This window comes from Trachurus trachurus (genome assembly GCF_905171665.1).
Source record: "Trachurus trachurus genome assembly, chromosome: 8".
Classification (NCBI taxonomy): Eukaryota; Metazoa; Chordata; class Actinopteri; order Carangiformes; family Carangidae; genus Trachurus; species Trachurus trachurus.
In genome coordinates, this window is record NC_139905.1 from 20,635,756 (window position 1) to 20,649,588 (window position 13,833).

At 41.2% G+C, this 13,833-nt stretch overlaps 1 protein-coding gene across 1 annotated transcript; it reads right to left on the reverse strand.

Moving 5' to 3' along the window:
* Window positions 1–234: 234 nt before the first annotated feature.
* On the reverse strand, window positions 235–13,579 carry sec14l1 (SEC14-like lipid binding 1). Its single transcript, XM_083976778.1, has 17 exons — window positions 13,376–13,579; window positions 13,152–13,211; window positions 12,909–13,006; window positions 10,172–10,321; window positions 9,849–9,980; window positions 9,178–9,306; window positions 8,827–9,034; window positions 8,259–8,368; window positions 7,821–8,010; window positions 7,282–7,370; window positions 7,125–7,195; window positions 6,843–7,014; window positions 2,468–2,602; window positions 2,048–2,182; window positions 1,535–1,786; window positions 1,209–1,387; window positions 235–933 (listed from the first exon to the last, which is right to left on the reverse strand). The coding sequence occupies exons 3-17, from the start codon at window positions 12,969–12,971 to the stop codon at window positions 831–833; spliced, it is 2,118 nt and encodes a 705-aa protein (XP_083832904.1). The 5' UTR covers window positions 12,972–13,006; window positions 13,152–13,211; window positions 13,376–13,579; the 3' UTR covers window positions 235–830.
* Between the last annotated feature and the right edge of the window lie 254 nt (window positions 13,580–13,833).

A 13,833-nucleotide genomic window follows, 5' to 3' on the forward strand; every position in this document is an offset into this window, starting at 1 on the left:
AAACAACATTACACAAAAACAACATTACATGGAATCTAAAGCTCTGCATATTTTAATAGAGATTTCACATTATCTGCTCACTCAACATCTTACCTATTTCTGTAAAATGTGTAATAACCCATCTCTCAGATTCTTCAAACATGATTACTACTGAAAACGGCGCCACTGCTGCAGTCACTGTTCTCTCAGAATGCAACACAGAGACCAAGACACATTCTGGAGGATGCATGAATATTCATTTGTGTGATAAATTCTTTATTTAAACAAGACTGCTTTCGATTTCTTAGGGGACAAGACAAAGTGTGAGTATAAACGTTGGTGATAAATAACTTGCTCTGATCTGAGAGCGGTTCACATCTGAAAGTACACTGACATCTAGTGGACAATGAAAGCAACTTCAGAAACATGATTTTTTTTCTGTAATCTTCACCTCATCTAACAATATTTTAAAACTGCTGTTTAGGAGGTTTTTGAATGTATTTACCTAGCAGATATCCCTACATAATCGCATCTGTACTGGACAAGCATCGAGCTACATATGAGCTGATTAGACATTTCACATTTACACAAGTTCATATTCATATTGTTATATAGCTACTGAACACAAATACATACAAAAACAGGTCAGTCATCACAGGCTCAGAAAAAAACTGTTGCCTCATTCCCTAATAGCAAAGAAGATCAATGTAACTTTAGTGTTGCACTCACTTGAAACACACGTTTCCATCATATGAGTTAAAAAAAAAAAAAAACTCTTTTGGACACATAAGGCAGAGTGAGATATAGGCCTATGTAGGTTTTAGGTCATTAAGACACATGTTGGGCAGATGCTACCGTGAGATGGAGCTGGCATTTGATTGACTAGAGGAGGTCGTGGCACCACTGAGCTGTGAGAAGCCACTGTGGCAAGACTCCAGACTGGTCATGGATCCCCTAGAAATAACAGAAAATAGCAGAAATAAATATTAATTCATAGATTTGACTCAACCTAATAAATAAAAAAGACAGGCAACATGGACACAACACAAGTGTAAAAAGTACATCAGGCAAAGTTGTCTGCATAACACGAGGACACAACCAGACATATCACCACACTGATTTTCCAGAAACTCAAAACAGCCAGTATACGAACAAGAGCTTCTGTGTTGTACAAAGAAAACATGACACGACCCAGAATAAAAAGAAGGGAGGCTCATAAATAAACTGACCTGAAGTCATGGGAGGCCAGCACCTCGGTGTAGTACATAATCTTACACTTGTGCGTGGAGACCTGCAGAGAGGCCAGCACATCATCCACACGAGGCAGGCTGGAGGCGGTGCAGGCAGGGGAGCTGTGGAAACGCCACTGCAGGATGTAGAAGCCGGGCCAGCGTGTTATGTGGGAGCCCTGTTTGAACAAGGGGAAAGCTGCAGGATTAATTTGAGGCTGTGATGGTAGAGGATTAAACACTTTGATGCAACAAACAGCACACGGGGACAAAGTGTAGCTGAAAGCTAAGAGAGAGAGAAAAAAGTCCACCATCTTCCCTCTTACCTGCACACTCTCTCCCTCCCTGCAAGTGAAGGCTTTCTCCACCATGCTGTAGTCCTGGCCCAGCACCCAGCTCCTGTCTATCAGCTGGGCGTTGACAGCCCCAGGGGATGGGATGCCATGGGCTCCGAGAGTGTCTTTTTTTTGAGGCTGAGGGGCCCTCTTGGAATGGTAGATGTTGAAGACTACATCTCCTTTACACACGTCAAAGTCCCAGGTGATGACGGAGGAGGCCTCTGTAATCTCAATCAGCATCTGCAGGAGGTTGTGAGGGGATTAGAAACACAGAATAGCAGACAGCAGGTCATTAATCATGTTTCTTTCTTTTCTTTTCTTTTTCCTTTGCGGCAAGCCTGCAATGTAGATTTTTTCCAGGTGGTGGCACCAGAATCCACAGCATAAAAATCCACCACACAGAAACTGAAATCCTGGGGAAATACCTCCTCGCCCTCAGATTTAAACAGCCTTAAACAATTAGGATAACCTCTTTAACACAGTGGCATAAAAACACTGTACCTCATATGGGGCTCCCTTGAAGATACTGGCACTCTTATAGATGGAGTCAGTCAAAAGGCGGTTCTCCTCACTCTCCAGTTCCTCAGCTGTCCTGTACAGAGATTTGGGGACCGTGCTTCCTTCAGGAATTTCACACTAGGGGACAAAAACAACTTAAAACAAGAGAAAACACAGACCATTCAAATCCTAACATCTAAATAAATGTGTCTCTATTTGTGTTTCAGGTTACATATTTTGTCTTGTCTCATTGACCCGTTGATTTGATTGATTGATTCTAACTCATACAGTGAATTCTGAAGTTGTGTGACTCATGGAGAAAAGCACTGCCAAAATGAGAGGTGTGATCCACATTACATCACTGTGTTTGTTTTGAAAACTAATTAACAGGTTGAGATCAATACACCCGGGAATCAATCTCACCATGCTGTCTCCTCCCAAGAAGTCAGGGAGGATCTCTCTGTCAATGTAGTCCACAAGCCCTCCTGGACCCTGGTAGTCATTTCCAGCATAAACAAGGAACTTCTTACGGGTGTTCTCATCAATCAAGGGGCTGACCTAGAAACAAGGCAGCAACAGACATCTGAGAAAGAGCAGCGGGTTCACTTTTTTTTTATGAGCTGTAAAATTCAATCCAGAAATATTTGAATTATTGATATTTAAAAAATAAAAGGATTGGCTGGTTGTTGGTGTTGCTGAGCATCTATATTTGTACTTTAAATGGATTTTATCATCTGATATTGTATCAATGCATTTTCTATTTATCAATAAATGATTGCCTCTTCTTAATACCTCAATTGTTCAACAAAACAGGTTTAACAAAAACCCATAAATGAAACCCTCAACTTTGAGATGGTAAAATCAAGAGTTTTTGACTCCAGCTGATCAAATATCGGTTCTGTCAACTTGTAACACAACAGGTAAATAAAGAGCTGAGCCTTTCTCTTAGTATCTGAAAGAGGCAGAAATAACCCATTTTGTCTTGCACATTTTTCTTTTATCTGGTTTTACTTTTCTTGTTAAGCACTTTCTAATTTTGTTAAGAGAAGCACTGTATAAATTGAGTATTGTTCTTATTATCACGCACATTTGACGTGCGAGGAATGTCAAATGTACTGTTTTTTTATCTGTTATGTGTACTTTTATCTGTTATGTGTAATGCAGTTACTTGTGGCACATGACTGTCCATGACAAATTTCCCTGCAGGGATAATACAACTTTGTATTGTATTGTATTTGTCAACAACTCAAAAATCCAGTGTGTTAACACTATTAAATTTCACACAGTGTAAGGTATTCATTCATCATATTAAGCAGACCTGAGCCTCCTTGCTGGATGATTAAATGCTGGAATCCTACTGATTCTTAGATTAAAATCTTAAACACTGTTATTCAGCTGTGAACTGAAGTTGAGAAATTGCTGGTGGCAGGAGAGAATGAAATCAACCAAAAACCATTTCTTTATTTACAGATCTTTGGTTGTAACTTAATAGTATGATGGTGACTCACTTATACATTGAAATGCTGTCAGAAGTTAGTGGCAACATGCTGCTTACATAAGCTAAACCTTGAAATAGCTATCGGAATTAATAACAACATGAGCGTGTATTAATAATAAGTGCAATAGACTCAAAAAGGCAGTGAAGTGAAGTATAATCAGCCCAAATCCACTCACCGAAAGATATTACGTTGGAGCCGGTGAAGCTTCATATGCAAATGGGGGCTAAACTGACTAATTTGAGCACTTGAGATGTAACAGTCTTAGAATACATGGGTGAAAAGAGGGAGCTGAAGAAAGCATTAAATCAATGATTGTTTTTGTCAAAGGTTTTCCAGTGAAAGGTTTGGAGCTCCCCTCTTCTACAACGCTAAATATCTAGAGAGTATAGCGTGCTCATTCGACTGAAGCCTCACCAAGACCAGTTGCGGTTCTCAAGTTTCAGAATAAAGTAGAAATATGCTTAAAGGAACTTGGCAGAAATAAAAGGATTTGGTTTCCAGGAGAGAAATGGTACACTTAAACCATGACTATATACTGGGGCTGCTGGGGTGGGGGTGTGCTGAAATGAAAGCTGTGCTCAAGGAAAGAAATTTAAGATTCCAGGTTTCATTGTGTTGTGTGCTGTATAAGGAAGAAGCAGTGATTTACAGCTCGGCAGAGGAGGCAACAGTGCATATGGCGCAGAGGGGGAAAACTGGCGACGACTGTGAAAAATCCAACTTCCCTTCTGGATCACATCAACCAGCTGACTCGACCACTCAGCAGAAAGCCAGGAAACCAGGAGAATACAGACTCTAAGCAAAGCTTCAAAGAATAGCTCCAGGCAACCCAGCATCAGGACACTTGACAAGTAGCCTACTTTTGCTATGACAGAAATACATTCAATATATCTTCTAGGAGCCTTAAACAATCGGGAACAATATTATGAGATAGATCTTACTATCAAAGCCATTTCTCAGTATGACATTGAATTTATTCCACGTTCCAACAACCACCTGTGCAGAATATGGTAGAAAGTAACTACATACAGTATAAGGTGAATGATCTGGACAAATCAAATCAAGAGGAGCAGAGTTCTGGCGAAATTAAAGAGCTGGGGAGCAGATGCAGCTCTCCTTCAAGAAGCTCATCTTACAGAACTGAAACACCAAAAACTTGGAGACTTAATCAGAATTTATCTTTCTGTAGTCAATCATGTCCCAGGAGACGGCTAGCAACTTTAATTTCTAGTAAATTAAACTTTGAGTAGACATATAAGAAAGATATTGATGGGAGATGGGTGCTGCTGTGGGATATCTGACGGGTGTTTTAGTTACTTTTCTGAATGTTTCTGGTTCCTCCGGGATCTGAATGGATATTCTTTAAATAAATCTTTGAATGAAAAATATCGTTGTCTGCGTGTATCTTACTTTGCTGGAGAGAAGTACAGATTAAACTTCACCCAATCCTGGTTACACAGAAACATTTCCACACAGGGGAGAAGAAAACTACAAAAGATGTAAAATGAATGATGGGAGTGCTGGGAGTTGGAGGGATGTGAATCTGACAAAGACAGACTACGCCTTTTTTCACACCTGCACTCCATGTTGAGCTTATGTTTTTATGTCCATGTGATAAATTGCTGTATTTTGACAATGGATTTGTCAGATCACGCTTAATTTTCCATTATAAATGAAATGAGGCAGCAAATAGGGAGTGATATCAAAGATTATCATGACGAAAATGATAATAGGAGTCAGGAGAGCCTCCCCAGCTATTCTTTGGGACACATGCAGCACTGTTCTTCTGTCAGGGGAAACATTATTGGCCATTGTTCTAATTTAAAAAGAGAGATTTGCCGACCCTTACAATGATGATCACATAACCTTGTGACTGGCATAACTACTTGTTCTTGGATAGAGTCTGATTTCTCCAACACCCTAGTGGAAGTTACTGGCAAATAAGCGCACTGAAGCGAGATTATAAGAGCTTTACCCACTTTCTGGCTAAAAGGATTGAAAATGGATTGAAAATCCTTCCCCAGATAATAAGTCTAGCTCAGACGGGTTTTATTCAACAAAGGCAGACACGTGACAAAATGTGCTAAATGCTTCATGTGATTGAACAGACAGTTAATGCAGAAAAGGTTTTGGATCAAGCCAATTGGGAATTTTTATATGGAATATTACAGAAATTTGGATTTCGTCCAACCTTTATTAAAACTATTCAAGCATTGTTTAACAGCCATATCAAACTCATTTGGTTGGAAAGAGGGACCAGACAGGGCTGTCCAGTAAATCCATTACTGTTTGCAATGTTTATTGAATCGTTAAGTCAGGGGATGATTCAGGATAATAGTTTTACAGGTATAAAAATGCTACTAGGCCAAGAATATAAAATGTCTTTACTCAGAGAGCCAAGGATGGTATTTTCATTTTCCTGTCACAGAGAGTTCAATTTTGAAATTATTGTCACCATTAGATGTTTTTAGTTCCCTCTTAGGTTGTGAATTAGAAGAACAAGACCCTATATGTCCTAAATTTCAGTTACAGGCCATACCAAATCATTAAGCTAATACGTCCAACTACTAAGCTTAAGGTCACCCCTGTTTCCCACTGTGCATCCACAGTCAGCTAGCATCAGGTCTGCTAACTCCAAAGCTAGCTTCCTGCTCACACACCCTCTAGCTAGTACACCAGTTAGTTGGCATCAGGCCTGCTAGCTTTCACCATGCACACAGTCTCCTGAGCCCTCAGTCAGCTTCCTAATTGGCTAGCTGCAAGTCTATAGTCTAACCCCAACGCTAACCCACATCAGCTGACCCACAGTCAGATTCAGGCTGGAAATCCCTGCAGCGGTAGCAACATCCCACTAGAAAGCACTCGCATAATGTTTCAACTCTGCACTGTTTCATTACTTTTATTATTGTTTAGGTTTATTTTAATTTATCTCTGTGCTTATATTACTTCTCATCTTTATTACTTCCCCGGATGCTATTACTCTCCTATAAACTATACTACCTCATATTGCTATGGCAGTGATTGAATTTTCCCTGTGGGGCTGAGATAGGTCTGTGCATACTGATGGCTATAATTATCTTCATTTGCTGATATTAGTTTTCTCTGTTCCTTCTTCTCATGTCTGTTGTTTATCATCCGCTCATATTCATAATGTGGTTGGACTGCAGCCAACTATTTAGACTCCGTATCGACAAGAGTATCTGCCAGATTCAGCCTCAGAGCCTGTGGGTCCATCATGATGCAATGATTAACCACATTAACAGATGCACATTTAACGTAAACACAAACATTATTCTCACCAGAGTCCAGAGAACTGGAAACACCCGTGGTGCCCTCAATATGAGGAGGCGGCCCAGAGTCTCGGGGTAGTTGGCTTCCACCACCTCGATGATTCTCAGCAGAGCCTTCACGCCTGGTCTCCACAGGTGACGCATGTTAAGGCCCTCCAGATCCACCAGGCAAGTCCAACAGCTGACCAACATATTAACACAAACACTGCATCACTATACAGCATACAAAGGCACGTGCATATCCAATTAACAAGTAACTTATGAAACACAGACAGAAGACCATTTAGGCACCTAATAGGTCGTCCGAAGACTCTGGTGTTTTCCTCACAACGTCTCAGTCCCTCCTCATTGATGGACAGGACCTGGGTGACATTTATAAAGTTGTAGCATTAATACAACTGTTGATACCCTAAAAGAAAAATGACTGCGTGTTTTCTGTTCATAATACCTGTCTTAGAAGGGCCTCCTCCCCCAAGGCTCGTACCAAACCCTTTGTGTCCATTTGACCCAGACGCAAGATATATAGAGGACGTCCATCTAAACATGCAAGCACATGCACAGACATTACACAACAGAGTAAATTTAGCCTACAAAATTAGTAGATCCCTTTGATGTTGTTTATGTGAAGCTGGTATTTACCACTATAAGAGCTATTAACTCAGCATATGAGGATTTTAATTGCATTTTCTGTGTTCAAGTTCGAACCAACCAGGTGGATCAGCTGAGCTGTTAGAAACAATGAGTCATTTCCAGACACGGGAACTACGACAGATGGTGCTCAGACTTTACAGTCAATAATTAACAGCCTATTCCACCCCATGTGGACTTTCTAAATACAGACGACTAAATTGTTCTGCCTCTTTACAATCAGTGATAAGTGTGTGCGCTGTCACAGTACAAACACCTCAGCACAAACAATAGGCAGTGAACTAAAGTGAAAATGAGACGATGTAAAGATGAAAAGGGCAAGTAAGGTTCACTCAGTACCTCTGTCATGGTGATGCCAGCCTCCGGTGTAATATTCCTGGAGCAGTTGCGGTCGCTGCCATGTGTCTAACAGGAAATCCACTTGATGTTGTTTTCTCCAGGTAAGAGACTGCCACAGAAGTTCCCTTGCCTTGTCAAGGCTGAAATCTCTGGCCCTCAGGAAGCGAAGCACATGCTGATCTTTTGGAATCTGCACACAACAGACAGGGTTCAAATCTTCAATGCAAAATTTTCACTTACAATTACTGAAAAATGCAAAGACATTCCTTGACCTTTCAGCCAGTACATCATTTTTGTAATCTACAAAATATCTGTGAATGGCAAAACTGACTGGGGGCAGGAGGTTAGCAGAGGTCTAGGTTTTTTTTGTGATTTTCTGGAAATAAATGTGCAATGCACAATAGCTGTGCATTCCAGTGGATTGTGTGTATGTGCCACCTTGCCCTTGTGGGTTTCCTGGAGCCACTGGCGCAGGCGAATAAGACAGCTCTCTTGCAGAGGCGTTAAATCACCTAGGTAACGTCTGATGTAGTCAGCATCCAACTTGTCTGTAAGGAAAAAAAGCACATGTATGGTGTAGAGTTAGGACATATTGCATGCGTCAGACATTGATGTCAGCAGCTGTTGACCACAGTGCATTAAAAAACAGATGTTGGTCATCTGCATGCTGTTGTAAGCAACAGCTATGGCTTAAAATGTTTCTGCAAGCTTGGTCCAGTTCGCTGCTGTTTAATTCACTGACGCTTGCTGTTCTCAGCAACATGCAACTTGGCAGTGTTTATTAACACTGGGAGAGAAAATATTCCGCTTTTAAAATATTATATTCAGTCGCATGAAACCTGCAGTTTTTTATTATTATTTAGATAATACAGTGTGACCATTTATTCAAGACCCTGCTCATTACTCTAGCAAATTATCTTTCACAAAATAACATTTAAACTCCACTTTTGTGCTGTGTGTTGGCTGCTATTCTGTACTTAATTATGACTAGTGAGTAACCACAGACCATCAGGGGAGCCAGCCACTAGCTCGGTGGCACAGGCCGGGTCTTCATCCTTGGCACTGTTCACTGGGATGGCTCGGGCAGTAGAGGGGGGAGGCAGCTGGAGCCTGGCACTAGCAGTGCCAGAGACAACGGGGGGTGTCCAACGAGGTATGTAAGTGACTCCTTCTTCGTCCAGCTCTCTGAGGTAGTATTCAATAATTTCTTTACCCTACAGCATGGGAAGGAGATGAGGGTACATAATAAAAATCTGAAAAACTCACAAACACTGAAAGCAAATGTAACATTTCTCCATGTGTAAAAGTGGAGGTGCAGTGTGCAATATATATTTTGGATCAATGATTGTGTAAAGACCTTTTTTATGCTAGCAGCATATTGTTTCATAGCTATCTTCTCTGCTGAGCTCTCAAAGCCAAAAAAGGACTTGATATCCAGACTAGCTGTCTGTTCAAAGCACGTCCAGTCCTCATTCTCTGGATGAACCTGTGGCATGAAAATAAAACCGTTATATGGATACTGAAAATCATACTTCAACAGAGGTGAAAGTAATTCATGTAGGCCAATGTTTTCTAGGTAAAAAGTGCCTCATTAATTTGAAGCTGACTGGTACAGTAAATCATAGAATCACAGAGGAAATAATATTGCAGGTGATGGTTATGTTGTGAAAAGTGAGGAAATTGTTAATAGAGAGGTTGATACTGGAATAACCACCTGCTGGCACAAGTGTTTGGTGCATTTGGCACACTATGGGAAGATAACTTCAAATGAGTACTTCATGGTCTGAACAGGAAAGCCAGATTTTCCCTGGTATGCACATGCAGTGGTTCCAATCACGTCTACAACTGTGACTGCTATTTTGCTGCCTGTTGTTTTCATCACAACGCTGTACTGGCTTTAGGCGGGGAGCTGTCCAGATCACTGGGCACAGCAAAGGTGTCCCAAAAAAAAACAGTGAAACAAGGACAACAACAAAGAACAAAGAAATAAAACTCATTTTCTTATTCTGCTCCACTGTTGAGACTCACCGTGTAGTTGCAGCACTCACTAACAATAACTCTGTTGGAAAAGGTCTCGTTGTGGACCTCGATGCGCAGCGTCCTGTCTCTACGGTTCAGAGTGTTCCTCTGGACGAAGTACAAGTAGTCCACACCAGCAATCTACAAGAAGCAAAAGAAAACCTTGGTTTAGACCTGATTATTCATAAAGAATGTTAATTAAACACTACACAATATCACCTTGAAAATGACAAGATTCTCCGACAACAAAATCCAATTTTTGTTTTAAAGAAATCAATATTCCTATTACTTTTACTATTACTTGCTCAATAAAAAGGTCAGAGGAGAGGTACCCTTTTGAGAAGTCGTGGTGCATCAATGTCGATCGTGCAGCGCCTCTGAGTTATCACTGTAGATCCATCCTCACTTTGGTTTTCACTGACGACCTCACTGTCTACAAACACGGGGATCAAGGGGCACTTTGGGAATCTTCTTACATAGGCCTGAGGTTGGGAAACAGAAAAAAAAACACACAAAAAAACAAAAATGAAATCAGTTAAATGAACGTGTGGATCCTCTAGCATTGACTTTGTGATGCTCTCGTGTTGTGCCTTTAACACATCAGGCTGCATCTACAGCAGCTTTTACAGTCAGTGACTGCTTTGTGCTTTACTGCCCGCAGCATACTGTATGGCCATCTGTCCGAGGCCAGTTTCACCAGGTCTACCCTGTCAATATTGATTGAGTCACTGAACGAGGCGTTTCAGGATATGCAAAAAAAAAAAAGCCACCCCCCTCCCCCACTCTGTTACTAGCAGCAGTGAAGCCCTTGCTAATAAACCGCTGACAAGTAACCGAAGGCGGGAGGGAACTGGAACATTACAATATGAACAGCTGCCTGTTTAATGTTTCAGAGTAACAACAAATTAGTTCCCCACAGGGTACAAACACAACACCACTGCTAATACTCTCGAGGTTCTCTGAGCCCTAGATGTGGCAACCACTGACAAGCCGAACTGGTATATATGTATGCAGTAAATCAGCCTGGTTGCCGAAGACTCATACGATTTTAAAAGTTTGATGAGATACTCCGACGATTCTGGCTATAAAAACAGCCCAAAGGCACGAGAGAGCTGAATTTTCAATAGTTTTTTCTCTCCAAATCCACACTTGAGCAGCGGTCTGTCGGCAAGAGACACACACGCTTGTATCGATACCACACAGCATGCCAGCAATGCAATCAATAGGATGACATTATTCACTAAGCAGTTTAATGGGAAAGGTTTCCTGGGTAAATAAGCAGCCGTGCCTGCTGTTCTGTAACAGACACACTGTTCAACAAAAACATTTTTGTTTCACTGATTCCAGGCTAATTAAAATCTTTGTCCTTTCCCTCTCAGAGCTTTAAACATAATGGGAGCACAAAGTACAACTGAGAAGCAGAATGAGTTAATTGGCTCCAGAAGACTATGTCAGTCAAACATATGAAACAGGAATTTCCCATTGTCTTACACCATTATATTTGACATTAGACAGCCAGTGTCAATCATAAGGGTTAGTGTATCTGCGTTGAAACCAAATCCCATGCATTTCTATTACACAAAGACCCAGGAATGTTTCATGAATGGGACCACAATGATGTCAGCGGTTACAGACTCAGTAATATCCAGGACAGTGATTAGGACTGTTGGCCACAGTAATAACCGCCAGTGGAAGGATCAGCAAAGGGACTAATGAGAAAGCTCCCTGATAAATGGGGGCAGAGGAGGGGATAAACTACTCACTGGAGTCTCTCCTTTATGCTGCCAAGGCCTCGGTCCTTTCATATGAGCTCTTATTTAGTTTTCACAAAAGGCTTATTTTGAGATCCTTTTCAATAACCTGCAGTGACGCAGTGAGAATTTTAGACACGAGATGTTTCCCGGCAAATGCAGCTTGTGCAGGTGTTAATGTAGACTTGTGAGGCGAAGGAGTTACCGTTGGTCTTTTACCCCACTCTGAGGATATTGCATAAGTCTTTAGCTTAATATATAACTGCAGGGAGCAAGAAACACCAGCAGGAGCAGACTGTAAAAGTGGGTGAAGGCTGCCTGTCTGTCATTTTACTTTTGTCCTACTTTCCCCCTCACCAAGAGGTCATGTTCTATAATTTTAAAAGCATACATTTGTAGTTTACAGACAAAGCAAGTACTTTCACTAACTCTTTCCCGCCTAAGGAATTCAAAAATGATCATATGGTGAATAAATGTTAGAAAATACAGTTTTCTAGCTCTTTCTGTAGATCTTTCCTTTTTCCGATGTGACTTTTAAACACTGCTGAGCTAAAAAATCAAAGTCGATTATTACGTTATGCTATTTATCTGTAGAGCTGTAAACATTTATGACGAACTGTTGTGGCAGCCTCTTATCTCAGCTTGACGTCATTTATAGAACATTTTGTCTGAGGGTCCACAGGAATAGGGTAAACTGAAAATTGAATCGAGCTCTGGTCTTGATCCCTCATTAAATATTAAAACAACAATCAAGGTCTGGTTTTAGGAGCTCTATGTGCATCAAAGATAAATCATCCGGCCCATAGAGGCATAAAACAAGATCTGTTTGGCTTTGAATTAAACGCATACAAACTTTAAGAGAGGGATAGTTTAATAAGCAGCTTTTTCACCCCTACGCACACTGCCTGTGAATTACTGTATTTACCACCGCAGCAGGGAAGGAGAAGCTTTATTGTATACTCTCATCAGTCACTCATCACACAAAATCTATCCCTGGTGAAAGCATAATAAGATGGAGACAGATGGCCCTGAGAAGCAGACAAAGCCACAGACATTCTGTACTTTTTCTGAAAGTGTCTAGTCTTTTGTGAATCGCCACCACTGAACCCAGTTGAAATTCTGCATTTTCTTTTATATCTGGTGTTTTCATTCAGAGCAGAAGTAGGAATATTTTAAGGGAGAGCAAGATTCAGAGACAGACTCCACTTATGTAACAGTCAAGTAAGTAATAACGCACAGCTGTCTTCAGTCGTGTCACTTAGATAAGGAGGACACAACTTATCTTCACATAGGCACTGAAAATAACAACAAAACTCACCGCCATTATCAACTCGAATGGGTGTTTGTAGACCCGAACGGGGGACTGGTATTCCTGCACCATGGTTGACGCTCGCCTCACAGACAAACACCCTCAGACTGCACAGACAAAAACATGATGGCACAGCTAGATCAAAATCACAGTGTTGTGTCAGCAGTTGACACAGCTTATTGTACTGTGTGTCCCTGGCCATAAAGAGCTTGTATCAGCTGAGAGGAGGGAAAGAGGAGCAGTGACACTCACATGACACTGGTTCGATTTGAGTTGACTCTCCACCAATAAAGCTGACCTCCAGTCTGCACACTGAGGACGAAAGGAGAGGAGGAAACAGAGTTGGAGAAAAGTTTTTTTGAGCTCCCTTAGACAATATTAATTTCTAAAAACAAGTAGTGGAAGTGAATCACTTCGTTACAGTGCACACACTCTTAATGGAAAACGGCCTGAACGGCGAAAAACAAGCGACTTACAACGGTTTTAACCCCCCGGCCGGTGAATATAAGCGTCACTGTAGCAGCTCGACTTTCTTCATATCCTCCATGCTGTCAGCTGAGTGGGCAAAGATTACTCCTAAGCATGTCTAAATAGCGAATAAATAGTAAAATTAAAAGTACAACGATGGCCTGTCCGCCCGTTACACTGTGGCCTAAAAGTAGCACTGTGTGACTGTTGGCTCCGCCTCCTCCTCCTCCTGACAAACAGGAAGTTGAAGTTATCGCTCCTTTAAAAGTTGGAAGTTGTAGTTTTAGCTTTAGCCGATGTGTATAAATTATTAAAGAGATCACCTATCTTCACAAGAGTATTTTGGTGAACTATTTTGACCAAATTTCGTCAAATGCACAGACGTGTGGTCAGGACTGTGGGGGCGCTGTGACTGATGCGACTCAGCGCTTTTCATGTTATGTTGTTTTTAATCACACATGCAGTC